At 38.9% G+C, this 19071-nt stretch overlaps 1 protein-coding gene across 2 annotated transcripts in view; it reads right to left on the bottom strand.

The window, feature by feature from the left end:
• The window catches only part of LOC138319375 (fibropellin-1-like), a 90374-nt gene that overhangs the window by 52341 nt on the left and 18962 nt on the right, over nt 1-19071 (bottom strand). Inside the window, exons 5-7 of one of the 2 annotated variants that reach the window (XM_069262472.1) lie at nt 11675-11816; nt 10784-10957; nt 585-721 (exon numbers count right to left, since the gene is read on the bottom strand). In XM_069262472.1, coding sequence (XP_069118573.1) covers nt 585-721; nt 10784-10957; nt 11675-11816 — 453 coding nt within the window. Of the gene's footprint in view, nt 1-584; nt 722-10739; nt 10958-11674; nt 11817-19071 lie in introns of those variants that run through there. The other variant, XM_069262473.1, reaches the window with a different exon arrangement.

Below are 19071 nucleotides of genomic sequence, written 5' to 3'. Positions count from 1 at the left end.
AGATGCGCACTCGTGTTACTTTACTGCCGACGGTGAGTTTTCGAGTAAAATGTTTCAATAGATTGCACATACTTGAAAACTAGTTTTGTTTCTAGACTTTTGGTGTAATAAAATAAATACTACCTGCATTAGAGGGTGACAGTGCCTAGTGTCACCCCTCGGAATATCACTGTCACCCTCGGCTTTGCCTCGGATTACAGTGATATCCTCGGGGTGACACTAGGCACTGCCACTCTCTAATCCAGGTACAATGTAGTGCGTATATAATACATACACATTACAATGGAATCATATTTTCAACTGAAATGAAAAAAAAATGATTATGGGACAACATAAAATTAATGTTTGCCGCTTGCAGATATTTCGTTATATGAATAATCTGTCAACAGAGTACCAGAGAAATCAGTTATTTTGCTTTTCGTCCGTGTAATAGTTGTGGACGGAGTGGAGACCAATCCTTATCGTGGTATCTTACAGCATATTAGTTATCAAAGAACCTTAGTATTAAATCAACATCAGAACAATGCTCAGTAATTTTACGAGTGGTACGTCAAGTTCTTAAGTCCTTATCTCTGTAAACCAACCTGGTAGGATTGGTCGGTTTGGCCACGACCTTTATGTCCACATCTGACCCCACAAATATCGTAAACATCTGTTGTTCGGGTGGGGTCGGGTCAATGATTGCAGGTGCTTCGTCTTCACTTATAATTTCTATATAGAACTGAAATAATCAATCGCAGTTATTGTTAACAGTATCCGGCATCACGAGAATTACAATATAGATTATAAACAGTTATACAATCCTATGTTGATGAGTTAGATCTTCTACAATTATTGAAGAAAACACAGGAGTTTAAGAATAAGTTACAGTTTATATCAATTTTGAGTCCCAACAGAGAGTATAGAGTTTTTAGTTGTCTAAATAAAATATTGGTTCGTATTCTACAGGTATTATATAGGAGAAGGGAGGAAAGCCGAACCAAACTCCACCCCACCTAATTTTAGTGGCTAAACAATCATATTTCTAGTAAGTCTTCACAAAACGATTACTACCGTTGGAAAGAGCGATACTTTCCTTTCAATATCATCCTTCACAACTATACCCAGGTAGGAGACATCACTTATTTGGAAGTAAACACATTATCTCGCGATCACTAGTTACCCACAATACAATTTCATACTTAGGCCAATGGCATGAATGAGGTATAAACACGAGACTCGTTTTACTACGTTTTTACTACAAAAACTGCGTGTTTTGTACCATTTGGGGGAATATCGTGGTTTCATTTCTAAAATTGGGAAACATATTTAATTTCATAAATATGTATTTGCATTTATCTTTTCATCGAAGCGTTTGTTATATAAAGGTGTAACGAGTTTTCTTTATTACGGTTTTAATGGCCATGTACAATTAATATTGGTTCTATCTTTGTGTTGACAAACAAATTCGTGGAATTTCCATCTCCCGCTTTCAGGACATATTGTAGGTAAACATTAATGAGGTTAGGTTTAATCTTGGTTGAAACATGAAAACATTAACCGAAGTCTTATTCGGAAGTAAGATGCGTAAAACAATGTCCGCTGAAAGTGACGATTAAACTTGGCTGAGCTCTTAAGGCATTTAACTTCCATACTAACTTTTAAGAAAATCGGTTTACATTTGTTACAATTATTGCACAAGGAATGGCAGAAATTGACTTTTTTAGTACATCAAAGCGCCATAACTCCACTATATAATGTCTTGAAAATTGGCAATCGAATTTGGCCAAGCCCTTAAGGCATTTGACTTTGTTACTAAGTTTGAAGAAAATCTGTTAATATTTATCAGAGTTATTGCAGGGAAATGGCAGAAAATGATTTTTTTTTTTAAATTAAATCAATGGGCCATAACTCTGCTAAATAAGGTCCGTCGCAAGTGGCGATCGAATTTGGCCGAGCCCTTAAGACATTTAACATTGTTATCAAGTTTGAAGAAAATCGGTTAATATTTATTACAGTTATTGTGTGGAAGTGGCAGAAAATGACTTTTTAAACATTAAATCAAAGGGTCATAACTCTGCTTATTAAGATCTGCCAAAAGTGGCGATCGAACTTGGCTAAGCCCTTAAGGCATTAAAACTTGTTACAAAGCTTTAACAATATTAGTTTTAACATTTTAGTTATTACACAGAAACTGCAGAAAAATGACATTTGTAGTAAATTAAAGGGCCATAAAAAGAGTTGATCGAACCTGGCCAGGTACTTAAGGCAGTCAACCTTGTTACTTAGTTTGAAGAAAATCAGTTAACATTTGTTACACTTATTGCACGGAAATGGCAGAAAATGACGTTTTAAGTAATTCAAAGGGCCATAACTCCGCTAAATAAGGTCCGTTGAAAGTCGCGATCGATCTTGGCCGAGCCCTTAAGGCATTTAACCTTGTCATCAAGTGTGAAGAAAATCGTACAAACCCAAATTAATATCCCCTGTTTCGGAGAAGGCGGGGAATAAAAATCCTCCAAAGTCTGAAACCACATTGAATTTCATAAATATATATGTGCATCTATATTTTCATCGAAGTGTTTGTTATATAATGGCATAACGAATTTGTAATTTCGACTTTCACGTATACATATACATATAAAAAATTGTACAAAAACGTACATGCATAATTTACAGTTAAAAGTGCACGAAAGTTTGACCTTTAGAGTATAAATCCCCCCGGGACGTGATTTTACCTCTGAAATTGAGAACCAGATTGAACTAGATTTCTGTGGGTACACCTCCGTTTTTTACCATGGATTTTTGTGAATAGCAATCAACAGAGTAAATTATTTTCTGATATAGATATCAGAAATGCTTTGATTTTGCATTAACAATATAATCAGCACATAATTTTGTATCTTAAATTATTTGACTTTTTATTCATATCGATATTTTGATATCGTGAGACTTCCACGTTTTAACGTGGCTTCTATATATGTATACGATATATTTTGATATCGTGAGACTTCCATGTTTTAACGTGGCTTCTATATATGTACACGATATATTTTGATATCGTGAGACTTCCATGTTTTAACGTGGCTTCTATATATGTACACGTGTAACATAATCCAGGAGCATGTACACGTGGTCATTTGTCCAAGCATGTGAAAGTTGAATTTTCAGGGGAAAATATCGTAAAAAAATGGATAAAGATATTTAGTATCGGCAATATCAGTTACATATCATCTACATTTGTACATGTTACGTGCCACATTTTTTAATGTCTAACTTTTTAAAACAGTTTTAATAGATAATTACAAAATCCATATGACGAAATATGGTAATACATGCTTTTGTTACGGTTTCAGAAAAAAACTATCTAGGATAGTTTTCTCGAAATGTGCACTTGGAACTTTTATTCATACACATACATTGCAACAAACGCTTCGATGCAAAATAGATACAGATATATATTTATAAAGTTCAATCTGTTTCCCAACTTTGGAAATGAAACCATGATCTGCGGGGGATACTCGTATTCCCCAAAATGGTACAAAACACTCGAGTATTTGTAGTAAAAACGGAGTACATCGTGTCACGTGCTTATACCTCATTCATACCATTGGCCGAAATATGAAATTGTATTATGGATAACAAGTGATCACGTGATTGTGTGTTAACTTCAAAATATAGTGCTTTCTCTGACCTGATACAGAGTACCATCACTAAGACGATGTCAGCCCCGTATTCATGTATGAGGTAATCCCTTTAATCTTTTTGGCTGACTGAAATGAAAGCTGTTTGAGACACTTCGTCGTTTATCACACCAGACACTCGGGAAAATGCTAAATGTAGCAAATGTGTTATGCCGGTTAAGTGCACGTGGTGTACCTACCTGTATGATACTAATTAAAAGAGCCCACCTTATGATGTACCTACCTGTATGATGCAAAACTACTTTGGTACCTACATATAAGTAATTAAAAGAGGCTACCTGATGATGTACTTACCTGTACCGGTACATAAATTAGAGCCTACCTTATCATGTACCTACCTGTACCGGTACAGAACTAAGAGCCCGTTTTTTGTTGTACCTACCTGTACCGGTACAGAACTAAGAGCACACCTTATCATGTACCTACCTGTACCGTTACAGAACTAAGAGCCCGCCTTATGTTAAACCTGTACCCGTACAGAACTAGGGGGCCGCCTTATGATGTACCTACCTGTACCGGTACAGAACTAAAAGCCCACCTTATGTTAAACCTGTACCGGTACAGAACTAGGGACCCGCCTTATGATGTACCTACCTGTACCGGTACAGAACTAAGGTCCCGCCTTATGATGTACCTACCTGTACCGGTACAGAACTAAGAGCCCACCTTATGTTGTGCCTCCCTGTACCGGTACAGAACTAAGAGCCCGTTTTATGGTGTACCTACCTGTACCGGTACAGAACTAAGAGTGTGACGCCGCTGAACGGCGTGGCTTAAGCTTGGAGTTCCAGACCTTCAGACGCCCGGGTCCGGATTTTACTCACGCCGCTGCGCGCCGTGTGCAAAAAGATGAAAAACGCTCAAAGAAAGTTGGCGTGTTGTTAATAACACACGTCTTAAACTGCATCTAGGATGCCTCTATTGTACAAATACGGGACGTGCCACAACAATATAAGTAAAATCAATTGTAATTTGTTTAGGACATTTTAGTGAATACTCCCTTTGTTTTGTCACAGCGTCATACTTTTGACCTCTTTGTTAACAATTCTAAGAAAATTTGTTTTTTCTTCCTGTACTTTCAGCATTTACAGCTATCTACAAATAAAAATTACTGCAAACTTGGATTTTGTTTTTGATAGAAGCGGCACAGTAAATGATTGTTACCAGACTGTCCCCAGTGAAAACCGATGCTGCAACCGCAACTTTGTGAATAATCCAAGTATCCAAGTGTTGACATTTCATTTAGTAAAGCTGATTAACATTCTAGAGACAATTATCAGCTACCCAATTAGTGAATCATTTCTATTTTAATTAGCAAGACTTTTATTTCTGAACAAGTTTAAATTTAGAATTTAGAAATTGAACATTTTAACAAAAATCAGAACAAACATTTTCATTATTGTCTAGTAGGCAAAGCTTTCATGTGTTGAGCATATTTTATCGAAATTGATTTGTTGTGTCATTTAATCTTTTGATTGATACAAATCTTAAAGTGGAATTTGAAAGACAATTACAAAGAACATAGTCAAAAGTAGCTCACTGGTTCAAATTTATATTTGAATTGAAATCAGAAATTGGTATTTCATGTGACGACTTTGAATTTCATTGCAATTGATAATCATTTATCGATTAGTGGTTTTACAGTCATTGAGTTATTTATTGACAATATTACCATTGAATGTTGAACTTTGGTTACTATGTGAATTTATTATGTTGTATGTTTAATGCTTAGTTACTTTAGAATTAGTGTAAATTTGTTGCCTATACCATTAGTGTGTACATCAACAAAACATTCGAAAATGTCTCATGGTAAGCCTGAAATCGTGACCGATCCGTCCGATTCTATAAATCAGGCCGCTTTAAATGAGGATTCAGGTTCTAATGGTAGAATTAGCGATTCTGAGACTTCGCGAGTGCGCACGTTAACCGTACAAGGTAACGAACTATTTCGACAGAATTTAAATGAATTATGTTATAAAGCTGACCAAAATGGTTAGTGATAGAAAACATTTTATTTGATTTGAAGGAATCCGAACTAGAAGTCAGAACATTAGACAAATGAAAACTGATTCTAACGCAGTGTCGGAATTTCTTAACAGAAATAAGCCAGAGGAAAGTGTAGATGAACTTAAAACACACGAAGAACAAATGAAACGAAAAGTAAAGATAATAGCCAGACTCGCTAAACGAATAGAGGAATAGAGGACGCTTTGTTAGACAAGATGCAGACTGCCTCAAGAAGCTCCAGTTCATCAAAGGTAACAATTGATAAAAGGGAGGCAACCTTCGCGAGAACACGATTAGATTTTCTAAAAAGGGAAGTTGAAATAAAACAAGAACAACTGAAGCTCCAGAGTGAAATGGAAATTTTAAAGCAAAGCGAAGTTGTCACTCGAGCTGAAGTTGAGGCTGAAGACGCTGATGATTCAGAAAACAGTAGTCACTATATTTCACCAAGGCTTGAAACCATGACTGGACCTCAAAAGCTACAAAGTTATTTAGATGAGCGTCTTCCCATTAGGTAACCTACAGTCAAGGCGCAAACCGGATTACCGTTCAATCCTATGGTCACATCGCAAACCGGATTCTCATATAACCCCAACGCAACGACATTTCAACAAAAAATGAACACTGCAAGGTACCCGTTGGCTAATCCTACACATACTGTTACGACGGCGCCAACAGGGTTATTCACCATTACGCCTACTACCACGGTCAGTACTTCGAATCAAATTCCACTCACAACCACGGTGCCTATAACGTCAACCGTCAGTAATCCAGTTAATCCGATAGACAATTTAACTGTATTCTCAAACTACCTCATGAAGAAAGAGTGAAAAAGATGATTTCAAGATTTACCAACTTTACCGATGAGCCAGAAGCATAAAATGCATGGAAATGAACTTTTAATCCATTGTGCGTGATCTATCGGTTTCTCCTTTCGAAGAGCTACAACTTCTTGTCCGGTGGCTTGGACCTGAATCGTCTAAGTTCGCGAGTAATATATGTCAAGCTAATGTGGAAAACCCGTTTGAAGGGGTTCACATGATTCGGAATCATCGACTAAACGATAGATACGGTGCTGCGGAGCTCGTAGACAGTTCCCTTAAGAGTAAATTGGAAAAGTTTCCGTCGCTGACAGTCAAAGATACTAATTTTTTTCGACTTAGCCGATATTCTTACCCAGATTGACGGGATCAAAAGAAATCCGCAATATGGCACTATGTTCTCGTATTATGACTCGCGTCATATGTAGGGATCATACCCATCATCTCTAAGTTACCTCACCCTTGGCGCGAAAAGTGGACGACAAGAGCTTCCAACTACAAAGGAAAATACGGAGTGTCATATCCACCGTTTACCGTCTTAGTTCAGTTTGTATAAGACCTCAGTCTTACCCGCAACGACCCAGGTTTTCAAGACCGCGACGTAGATTCAAAGAAGTCCGAAGTAGTTAAACCTGTGTCCGTTCATTCGAAGAAGACTGAGTGTGAAGGTGTTACACGGGAAAATGTTCCTAACGGCCAAGCTAGCAAAAAGTGTCCCCTACACCCAAATGACTTTCACGCAATCAAACGTTGTAGAAAGTTCTGTAAAGGAGAACGGTCTGTGGTACCACTGCCTTGAGTCAACCCATCTAGCTAAAAACTGTAAAGCAAAGCTAAAGTGTGAAACTTGTGGGGGATCCCATTTAACCGCCCTTCACATACATAGAGATGGCGGGAAGAAGGACGGCGGGGAGAAACCAGTTGACGATACTAAGGTTAAAACTGTTAACAACATGTGTACGAAAGTCTGTGTACCTGAATTTTCTGGTAAATCGTGTGCTAAAACTCTTCTAGGCAATGTTTACCCTGATGGACATAAAGAGAAAGCAAGACGACTAAATGCTATTCTGGACGACCAGAGTAGCCAAACTTTGGCCAAACCGGAGTTCTTCGATATGTTTGATACAAGTACTACGACAATTTCCAATAACATTTATCGGTGTCTCGGTGAACACAGGCAGATGTGGCCGGGATTTTATAGTTGAACCTATAATCAATAGCAGCGTTGACAATGCTACCAACATACATCTCACGAGAGTTATAGAGTGTGGTGATATTCCTGATAATCGATCAGAAATTCCCTCTCCCAGGGTAGCCCAAGCTTACCCTCATCTATCCGAACTTGCAGCCGAAATTCCGGACATCGATGATTCGGCCGACATTTTGCTCTTGATCGGTCGCGATCATGCAGATGCCCATCGCGTTCTGTCGCAGAAGACTGGTCCTCGTGGATCCCCGTTCGCTCAGAAGCTTCCGCTTGGCTGGGCCATCATCGGGGAGTGCTGTTTAGGCAAAGTCCCGGTTTCCTTCCTTCGTGTCACCTGAGGGATGGAGTCATGTTCCAACAGACCAGTATCCAGCAGACATAGGAACAAGATCATGTATGACAAATGAACTCTCAGGTTGAATGTGGTTGAATGGACCTACCTTTTTGCGAGACGCCAGTGATGTGAATGAGGTATCGGAATACCCTCTATAAGATCCCGAAGACGACAAAGAAATCAGATCGGAAACTATGAAGACCTCTGTCGGTCACACCCTAGGTCTTGAGAGGTTCGAACGATTTTCCTCGTGGGTCTCAGTGGTTCGAGGAGTCACCAGGCTACACAGTTATGTCAGGAAGAAGCAATGACGTCCGCCGTATGACGACACGAAAACATATAGATCGACAGAGACTTACCTTATAAAACTCTTGCAGAACGAGAAGTTTCCTCAAGAAATTGCTTATTTCCGCAGTAAGAAGCTTGTGCCAAAGGACAGCCCGTTAAGATACTTAGACACTTACCTCGAAAATGACATTACACGCGTTGGTGGAAGAATCCGCACAGGAGATGCATTATCTGGTCAAAAAGGACCCATTGTGATCCCTGGGAAAACTCACCTGTCCCGACTGATTGTGCTTCACTATCACGAGAAAACGAAACATCAAGGTAGAAGCATCTTGGAAGGCGCAGTCAGATCGGCTGGTTATTGGATAATTGGTGCCAAAAGACTCATTTCGTCAGTCATGCAATCATGCGTCATCTGCAGGAAACTTCGCCGGAAATTGGAGTACCAGAAAATGGCTAATTCCGCACGCAACCTACTCCACCGTTTACCTACGTAGGTGTTGACACCTTTGGTCCGTGGCAAGTTTCGACTAGGAAAACACGTGGTGGTGCAGCTAATGCTAAGCGATGGGCAATACTTTTCAATTGTATGACCAGTAGAGCCGTGCACATAGAACTTGTAGAGGAGATGTCTTCAGCGGCGTTTTTCAATGCTCTTCGTCGTTTTGTCTCATTGCGCGGAAAAGTTCTACTCCGACCACCGTAAATGTCGAAAGTCCTACTGTTAAGAAGTTCTTGGTAGAAAACGGTACTACATGGCTCTTCAATCCGCCACATGCATCGCATATGGGCGGTGTCTGGGAGAGCCATCGTCACAGCAAGGAGGATTCTCGAAGGAATCATCGTGTCAGAATCACGACGGAATCTTACTCATGACATTTTAAGTACTTTTATGTGTGAAGTAAGCGCGATTATCAACAGTCAACCTATCGCACCCGTGTCGGTCGACACCTCGCAACCATCTGTGTTATCTCCGTCAGTTCTCTTAACTCAGAAAGTGAATGTGGACTTGGGACCATTTGAGGAAATCGACATCAAGGACACGTATAAATCAACTTGAAAACATGCGCAAGTTCTAGCGAACCAATTCTGGAAAATATGGCAGATCGAGTATCTACATTCGCTTCAGTCGAGACGGAAATGGCTCGACACTAAAGACAACATTCAGGAAGGAGATGTTGTTCTACTGAAAGAGGAAGGTACAGTTAGGTACGACTGGCTTCTAGGACAAGTTATTCGTACTTTTCCGAGCAACGAAGTTTAACCTCAAGTAGTTAGGATTCGAGAAAAGGTGACTTATAATGTAAGACCGATTACACAGATTGTATATTTGTTTTCGAAGTAGATATGTGGAGTCAATGACGCCAGGCGGGGAGTGTGACGCCGATGAACGGCGTGGCTTGGAGTCCCGGAACTTCAGACGCCAGGGTCCGGAATTTACTCACGCCGCTGCGCGCCGTGTGCAAAAAGATAAAATACGCTGAAGGAAGTTGGCGTGTTGTTAATAACACACGTCTTATACTGCAATTAGTATGCCCCTATTGTACAAATACGGGACGTGCTACAACAATGTAAGTAAAATAAATTGTAATTTGTTTAGGACATTTTAGTGAATACTCCCTTTGTTTTGTCACAGCGTCACACTTATGACCTCTTTGTTAACAATTCTAAGAAAATTTGTTTATTCTTCCTGTACTTTCAGCATTTAAATAAAAAAATACTGCAAACTTGGAGTTTGTTTTTGATAGAAGCAACACAAAGAGCCCGCCTTATGTTGTGCCTACCTGTACCGTTACAGAACTAAAAGCCCGCCGTATGTTAAACCTGTACCGGTACAGAACTAGGGGCCCGCCTTATAATGTACCTACCTGTACCGGTACAGAACTAAAACCCCGCTTTATGTTGTACCTACCTGTACCGGTACAGAACTAAAAGCCCGCCTTTTGCTTACATACCTGTACCGGTATGATACTCATTATAAGAGCCCGCATTATAGTGTACCTACCTGTACCGGTACATAACTTAAAGCCCACCTTATCATGTACCTACCTGTATTGGTACAGAACTAAAAGCCCGCCTAATGATGTACCTACCTGTACCGGTACAGAACTTATAACCCCCTTTATCATGTACCTACCTGTACCGGTACAGAACTAAAAGCCCGCTTTGTGTTGTACCTACCTGTACAGGTACAGAACTAAAATCCCGCCTTTTGGTTACATGCCTGTACTGGTACAGAAATAAGAGCCCGCCTAATGTTGTACCTACCTGTACCAGTCAAGAACTAAGAGTCCGCCTTATGATGTACCTATGTGTACCGGTACAGAACTAAGAGCTCACCTTATGTTGTACCTACCTGTACCGGTACAGAACTAAGAGGCCGCCTTTTGGTTACATACCTGCACCGGTACAGAACCAAGAGCCCGCCCTTTGATGTACCTACCTGTACCGGGACAGAACTTAGAGGTCGCCCTTTAGTGTATCGCTGACGGTTGGGATTAGGGTCACCAGGCAGTTTGATGTTTTCTCTGTTGAAGTCCTGTATTGTGGCTGCTATGACTGCTGAATCCCCTACTTGGTAGTGGGGAGCGGAGGTGTCAATTTGTATAAAGCAATCCTCGAAAATAAAATACATGTTTTTTTAAAAAAATACTTCAATTATTAACTAACACACAAGTTAAGGTCTATGTGAAATATTTTAAAGTTCATTTTACTTGTAAGCTAAAGTTAAAACTTACCTTCTGGATGGTAACATTGTGTAGCAGGGCACTGTTTTGTAGATCTAAAAATTCTATGAACTCTGTTTTTCGGCATTCCAAGTAATCCCGAAACTGAATGCAGAGCTACATATGTATGGTCCTCCATATTGAATAGTGAAAACAACATTGAGCAAATGTTTCGGCTTGAGTACATATAGCACCTTTGTATGGATATCTCATAAAGTTCATACAAATCAAAATGCATACTCTCTTAGTGAGACAATGAAATGCATCATAAATTGATCTCAAGGTCCTATATTTAAAAAATATCTAGTGTACTAGATGTCATTTTTAAGTATGAGAAACACATCATACTGTGGAAATGTCAAGATACACTTACGTGCTTCGAACAATTAATTATTTTGACTATTCCATTGTGTTCGGTGTTTCTCCTTGGCATAAAATTGACCCAACGATTCAGTCAGTAGAATTTCTTAAATTTGATCAAGCAAAATTACCAAAGTTTACAATTGAGAGTGCTTACTTTTCTTCATAAATTTCGACATTTGTTAATTAATCTATGAAAATAGTTTAATACGATGAAATTTTAGTTATATACTTCTGACAAAACCTACCTTCTGAATTTTAAGATTTTGTAGGGGGACGCTGTTTTGTAGATCTAAAAATTCTATGAACCCTGTTTTTCGACATTCAAAGTAATCCCCGTCCTGATCAATCGTAGGTATACTCAGTGTGTAGTTTCTGTTTATTCCCAATCTGTAACAGTAGTTATCATTTGGGATGTTATAATATGTAAATAATTATGTTTTTATTTTTGGTTTTAAAATAAATCATGCATGGCAATAGGATTTAAAACAAAATTCATCCGATCTCTTTACCGTATATCGTTTGTCTAGACTAGTGCTATTTTGCATGCTTATAAATCATTTGGTACATCTAAGGAGACCAAAATTGATCAAAAGTGGACACAGTATGTACCATGGCTAAGCTTAGGTATTACTGTCGACTTGTTAATTGTTGTAAAAAATAAGCGAATAATTGTAGATTGCGGGATACACAGATTTAAGAATATATCGAGTCACATTTCATTTAAACAAGTTCACAAGGTTGGGTACATATTTCTGTCCCCACCATGTCACCATGTTTACTAGTGTCTATAGTATTTACAAGGAGTGTGGATTCAACTTGACAAAAGCATACCAATCGAGTCATTGTTGGCCTTGTATGTTTACGAGATAGAATCTACAAACGCTATTTGCGTGACAATATCAAAAAGAATTCTATGTATATGTGTAGACACTATTATACATAATGGCGTGGTTATTTGGTCAGAAATATGTACCAAACCCTGTGAACTTTCCTGAAATGAACATTATTCATATTCATAGAGAGTTGTGCATGCGCCTGTAATGGCTGTTTTTTCTGTCAGATTTGAAAACCAGGAAGAAAATACAAATATTTAACTGTTTAAAGAAGAAATCAACGCTTGAATTATGTGAGAATTGAATTTATTTAGTGATGTGTTGTCAATACCGATTGCATTTTTACGCAATCTGAAGACGTGAAAATCTTTGAACTGTCACTCGGTCTAATCCAAAATGGCGGCTGTCGTGGCGGTAAAACCAAATGTGTAAATTGAGAAGCAAAATTATATTATTTAACAATATCCGTGAACAGTTCAAGACTTTACCAATGAGTAAATGAATGCTTCAAATATTAGCAAATATCTAGATGATTTGATGACTTGAAAATGTTCCTATCGGTGATGTCCCAGCGATAAAAAACGTATCATAGTGAGTGATAACAAAGGCGTTCGACTTGAGAACAATTCTGCGGATGAAATATTCAGAGACAGCGTAAAAATGGGAATGTAAAGGAGACCGAACTACTGCACAAGTCGTGGATCTGATCCTGTCCAATTTAGCTAAATGGAAGCAAAGGTATGGGTCTATATCTATATTTGTTCAATTGCGGACCGGAAGATGTCATCTGACAAAAAAGGGGTAGAAAAAACGAACTATGCTTGAACAATACCAAACCAACTAACATTTTATATCACTACGAAAGATTGTTAGAATCATTAGATCAACATGATAAAAAGGTTTCAGTAGGGGTTCTGAAATGTCATTTTTACTCGATTCTTCAATAGAATAGGAGTAAGTGTGATATCGATCCAAACGGTACAGATATAGAAATAGAGAATGAGCTTGTGATAAAAATAAAGGAACTTAACCAAGGGATAAGAAACTTAAATTTCAGAAACAATTTGGAATTACCAAAGCTATTTCTTGACATGATTAAGACTCTTAGAAGTAATAAAGTATACACAAGAGAGAGGGTGTGCTATAACCAGTTAACTGATGGAGTTATCCGAACAAAACTATGTTCAAATATAAGACAAGGAAAATAGCTAATAAGGTTTGGATCAGGTACTGCTAAAATCAAAATCAATATGGCATCGGGAAAAGGAAAGGATTTAACAGCGATAAAGAATAAAATGTCCATCATGTGACACAGACATTAGAGAAAATGACATTAGTGTTTTCTGCGAACTGTGTGAAGTATGCTTCTGCTTTAAATGCTAAAGCTACTAGAATCGGTTGCAGAAACTCTGACCAGCGAGAAGAAACCGGCCTAGTGTGGGTATAGGGTGTGTAAACGAAATTTGCCATGAATGGCCCGTATAGATCAAGGCATTAAAGACAAAAAGGAGAATACTGGAAAGAGGATGAACGATGTAGAAAGTACTCCAGGAGAAAACTACTACAAAGTGTCAGGAAAATAAAAGACATTGACCATGGCATGTTGAAGTCAATTTACATTGTACGTGACCTAACTCCGAAACAACGAGAGTCAAGTAAAGAATTAAGGACGGAGCTAAAGACAAGAAAAGAGGCAGGAGAAAGAGTTAAGATCAGAGGAAGTAAAGTAGTGAAAGATGATTCTGTAACTTAACCACAAAAAATCAAGATTCAGAAAACGAAAACAACAAACAAAAGAAAACGCCCAAATTCAAAGTATGGACAAAGATTAACAACCAGGGTATTGGATCTCAAGTCCAAATTACCAGAAGGGAACATCTGCTGCGTAGTGCCTGTTCTACCACAGGATTGGATCTCAAGTCCAAATTACCAACGGAGAACACCTGCTGCGTAGTGCCTGATCTACCACAGGATTGGATCTCAAGTCCAAATTACCAGAGGAGAACATCTGCTGCGTAGTGCCTGGTCTACCACAGAATTGGATCTCAAGTCCAAATTACCAAAGGAGAACATCTGCTGCGTAGTGCCTGGTCTCCACAGAATTGATCTCAAGTCCAAATTACCAGAGGGGAAACCTTGCTGCGTAGTGCTGATCTACCACAGTTGGATCTCAAGTCCAAATTACCAGAGGGGAACACCTGCTGCGTAGTGCCTGATCTACCACAGGATTGGATCTCAAGTCCAAATTACCAGAGGAGAACATCTGCTGCGTAGTGCCTGATCTACCACAGGATTGGATCTCAAGTCCAAATTACCAGAGGAGAACACCTGCTGCGTAGTGCCTGATCTACCACAGGATTGGATCTCAAGTCCAATTACCAGAGGGGAACATCTGCTGCGTAGTGCCTGATCTACCACAGGATTGGATCTCAAGTCCAAATTACCAGAGGAGAACATCTGCTGCGTAGTGCCTGATCTACCACAGGATTGGATCTCAAGTCCAAATTACCAGAGGGGAACATCTGCTGCGTAGTGCCTGGTCTACCACAGGATTGGATCTCAAGTCCAAATTACCAGAGGAGAACATCTGCTGCGTAGTGCCTGTTCTACCACAGAATTGGATCTCAAGTCCAAATTACCAGAGGGAAACACCTGCTGCGTAGTGCCTGTTCTACCACAGGATTGGATCTCAAGTCCAAGTTACCAGAAGGGAACATCTGCTGCGTAGTGCCTGATCTACCACAGGATTGGATCTCAAGTCCAAATTACCAGAGGAGAACATCTGCTGCGTAGTGCCTGATCTACCACAGGATTGGATCTCAAGTCCAAATTACCAGAGGAGAACATCTGCTGCGTAGTGCCTGTTCTACCACAGGATTGGATCTCAAGTCCAAATTACCAGAGGAGAACATCTGCTGCGTAGTGCCTGATCTACCACAGGATTGGATCTCAAGTCCAAATTACCAGAAGGGAACATCTGCTTCGTAGTGCCTGATCTACCACAGGATTGGATCTCAAGTCCAAATTACCAGAGGGGAACATCTGCTGCGTAGTGCCTGGTCTACCACATGATTGGATCTCAAGTCCAAATTACCAGAGGAGAACACATTCTGCGTAGTGCCTGTTCTACCACAGAATTGGATCTCAAGTCCAAATTACCAGAGGAGAACACCTGCTGTGTAGTGCCTGATCTACCACAGGATTGGATCTCAAGTCCAAATTACCAGAGGAGAACACCTTCTGCGTAGTGCCTGTTCTACCACAGAATTGGATCTCAAGTCCAAATTACCAGAGGAGAACACCTTCTGCGTAGTGCCTGATCTACCACAGAATTGGATCTCAAGTCCAAATTACCAGAGGAGAACACCTGCTGCGTAGTGCCTGATCTACCACAGGATTGGATCTCAAGTCCAAATTACCAAAGGAGAACACCTTCTGCGTAGTGCCTGTTCTACCACAGAATTGGATCTCAAGTCCAAATTACCAGAGGAGAACACCTGCTGCGTAGTGCCTGATCTACCACAGGATTGGATCTCAAGTCCAAATTACCAGAGGAGAACACCTTCTGCGTAGTGCCTGATCTACCACAGGAATTGGATCTCAAGTCCAAATTACCAGAGGAGAACACCTGCTGCGTAGTGCCTGATCTACCACAGGATTGGATCTCAAGTCCAAATTACCAGAGGAGAACACCTTCTGCGTAGTGCCTGATCTACCACAGGATTGGATCTCAAGTCCAAATTACCAGAGGAGAACACCTTCTGCGTAGTGCCTGATCTACCACAGGATTGGATCTCAAGTCCAAATTACCAGAGGAGAACACCTTCTGCGTAGTGCCTGATCTACCACAGGATTGGATTCTAAGTCCAAATTACCAGAGGAGAACACCTTCTGCGTAGTGCCTGATCTACCACAGGATTGGATCTCAAGTCCAAATTACCAGAGGAGAACACCTTCTGCGTAGTGCCTGATCTACCACAGAATTGGATCTCAAGTCCAAATTACCAGAGGAGAACACCTTCTGCGTAGTGCCTGATCTACCACAGGATTGAATCTCAAGTCCAAATTACCAGAGGAGAACACCTTCTGCGTAGTGCCTGATCTACCACAGGTCTACCCTCAGAAGGTATTAGCGACTTATTATTAGATCCATTCGAAATGAAAACACGAGAAGGATGTGACCAAGGAAATCTGTCCAGTATTGAAGGGAGTAATGTTGATGAGGAACGGGTGAACTATGAGGACTTAGATCCAACGCTGATATATATGTAGTCAACAGGGAAATGAGGTAGTAACATCTAAGCATCCACCTTGTAGTAGGGCTCCAACACGGAAAGAGAAAGGCACTGCTGAAAATAGCGTTGAAATCAAGATCAGTGTTAACGTACAGTAATGTAGATTCTGTTCTTAAAGCTGACAATTAATGCAAGTTAAAATGATTAAAATGATTTAAAAAAATAAGTGTATTTTGTCATGTACATATACACCTAGCAGTCCACTCTCTATCACCTAAAAAAGGTAAACAAAGTCTAGTTACCTGTTAAACTGTATGGGGGTTGTTTTAGCAAGAAAACATGTCAACTCCTCTAAGATGGCATTAATATGTTTGTCAAAATAAAAATTTCAACACAAGTGAATAGAAATCCAAACAATAATCCGTCCATATATCTCCCCGTATATCATTATACTCGATCAAGGACACACACGTGTCGATATACGTGTAAAATCTAGTGTATATTGTAGTGTTTTATTAGCTATTTTTGCACATATTTTTGAATCTAGAAGACAACGCATTCATGTTATTTAAGCATTGAAGTCACTATTTTTTAATTTCATCGGGGTATGAAAGAAGTTTTGTTTGCAAACTGTGTGAATCCGCTGCGTAGCGGATTCTCACAAAAGTTTGCAAACAAAATTTATTTCATAACCCGATGAAATTAAAAAAATAGTGACTTCAATGCTTATAATTAATTTTCCAGGCTACTTTATAAAATGAAATAGGTTTACATGTGCGATTCCAATGATTTTTTCCAAGGGAGTATTTTTTCCAAATCAATACGCAACGTCAATGTTTCTATTGTGACCTCACGATAACGTCGGGTTTCCGCGCCATTCTCGGATTTTTTTTTTTTTTCACCGTGGTATAAAAAAAATGAATAGGCCAATCAGAAAGCCAGAAACAAAGAGAAAATTAATTATACTTCAATGAAACTTTGTCAGGTGAGTGCAGTGTGTATTTTCAATTTAAAATTGTAATTTTCAATATTGGGTCATGTGTATGTTTAGAATGACGCACGTGTGTCAAGTCCCGTGCTTTATATAGGGGGTTGCCCAGTGAAGGTTACTAAGCAGAGCAAAAGAAAAATGACTGCCACTTCCTCGTATACGACACTTTCATAACTACGGGATGTCTAAGAAACAATTGTCGAAAAAAATCATTATATTTCTTTTTTTAATTTCAAATGCATGCTTTTTTAACTTGCATTGTCAGCTTTAAGAAAAGGTAGGAGCTGAGAAATGGTGTTGACCAAGAAAATCCGAGTATTATTGCTTTGACTGAAATGATATCGAAGAACAATCCACTTAAATACTTAAATATCTGTGAATTCAACATTGAGCGTCATGACATGTTCACTGTCTTTGACTTGAAACCGGAAGAGGAGTTGTCATCTATATCAAATCAAACCTAAACTAAACTTGAACTAAATTTTAGTTAAGGCTATTTGGTTTTACTTTGTCATTAAATAAAAACCAGAAATTAGTAATTGGGTGCATATACCGAAGTCACTAAAGCAACACAGAAAATGCATTGGAACTAAACAAAGAAATTCAGGCAATGTGTAAAAAATTAATAACATTATCATCATGGGTGACTTCAATTATAGAAGCATTGACTGGTCAAGGAAGACTACTCCGAAACCCCTGGTACCAACTACAGAAAAGTTTTTAGAATGTGTTAAAGAGAACTACCTCATACAACATGTACAAGGTCATACTAGACACAGACAGGGAAATGAACCATCAACTCTAGATCTAGTACTTTCTAAAGATGAGGATACAGTTAAAAACTTAAGGATTGATGCACCATTAGGAAAGAGTGATCATGTAACAATATTCTATAATATCGAGATTGTGATTGATAAAGATAACACCACCAAAAACAAGTACTGTTTTTATAGAGGGAATAACGAATCAATGAGTTTGGAGATTTCAAACAGGGATTGGGAAAACAACATGGATGAGCTAAATACCGTGGATGCGTGGGCCTACTTTGTCGACAAAATTAAATCAACAATGGAAAGATATATACCAGTGATAAAAAATAGACCTAGAAGGAGGTACAGGAGAGCTTGGATGAATGTAGAAACAATAAACACCCTCAAGGGAAAAAGGAAGACCTTGGAAATATACCAAAGGAAGAAAACAAGTGCAAACTGGGAATCATACAGATTATATATGAATGAATACAGTACGAGTCAAAAATTACTAAGGAAATTAAAACAGACCCTTTAACCCCTTAACTCCCAAGAATTTTTAGCAGAGTTCTCGAAAATCTGATATTTTCTTTCAAAGTGATTTTTCACCCTTTTGCAGCAATATTTTTGGTAATCAACCCATATATATTTAGAAACTTCAGATCATAACCTTTTCAAATTTTTTAAGAAAAATGGTGTTTTCACATTAATTACGTTACCATAGCAACCGAAATTTGGACTTTTACAAAAAAGTTAAAGTTTCTTACATTTATAACTCTTAAGACAATGAAAGTTATCTAGATGTCAATTTATCAACCTAACAATCAAGTATAT

The sequence above is a fragment of the Argopecten irradians genome, chromosome 3 (assembly GCF_041381155.1).
Source record: "Argopecten irradians isolate NY chromosome 3, Ai_NY, whole genome shotgun sequence".
Taxonomy (NCBI): Eukaryota; Metazoa; Mollusca; class Bivalvia; order Pectinida; family Pectinidae; genus Argopecten; species Argopecten irradians.
Note: the sequence above shows the minus strand (reverse complement) of the source record. Positions and strands in the feature narration are given on the sequence as shown.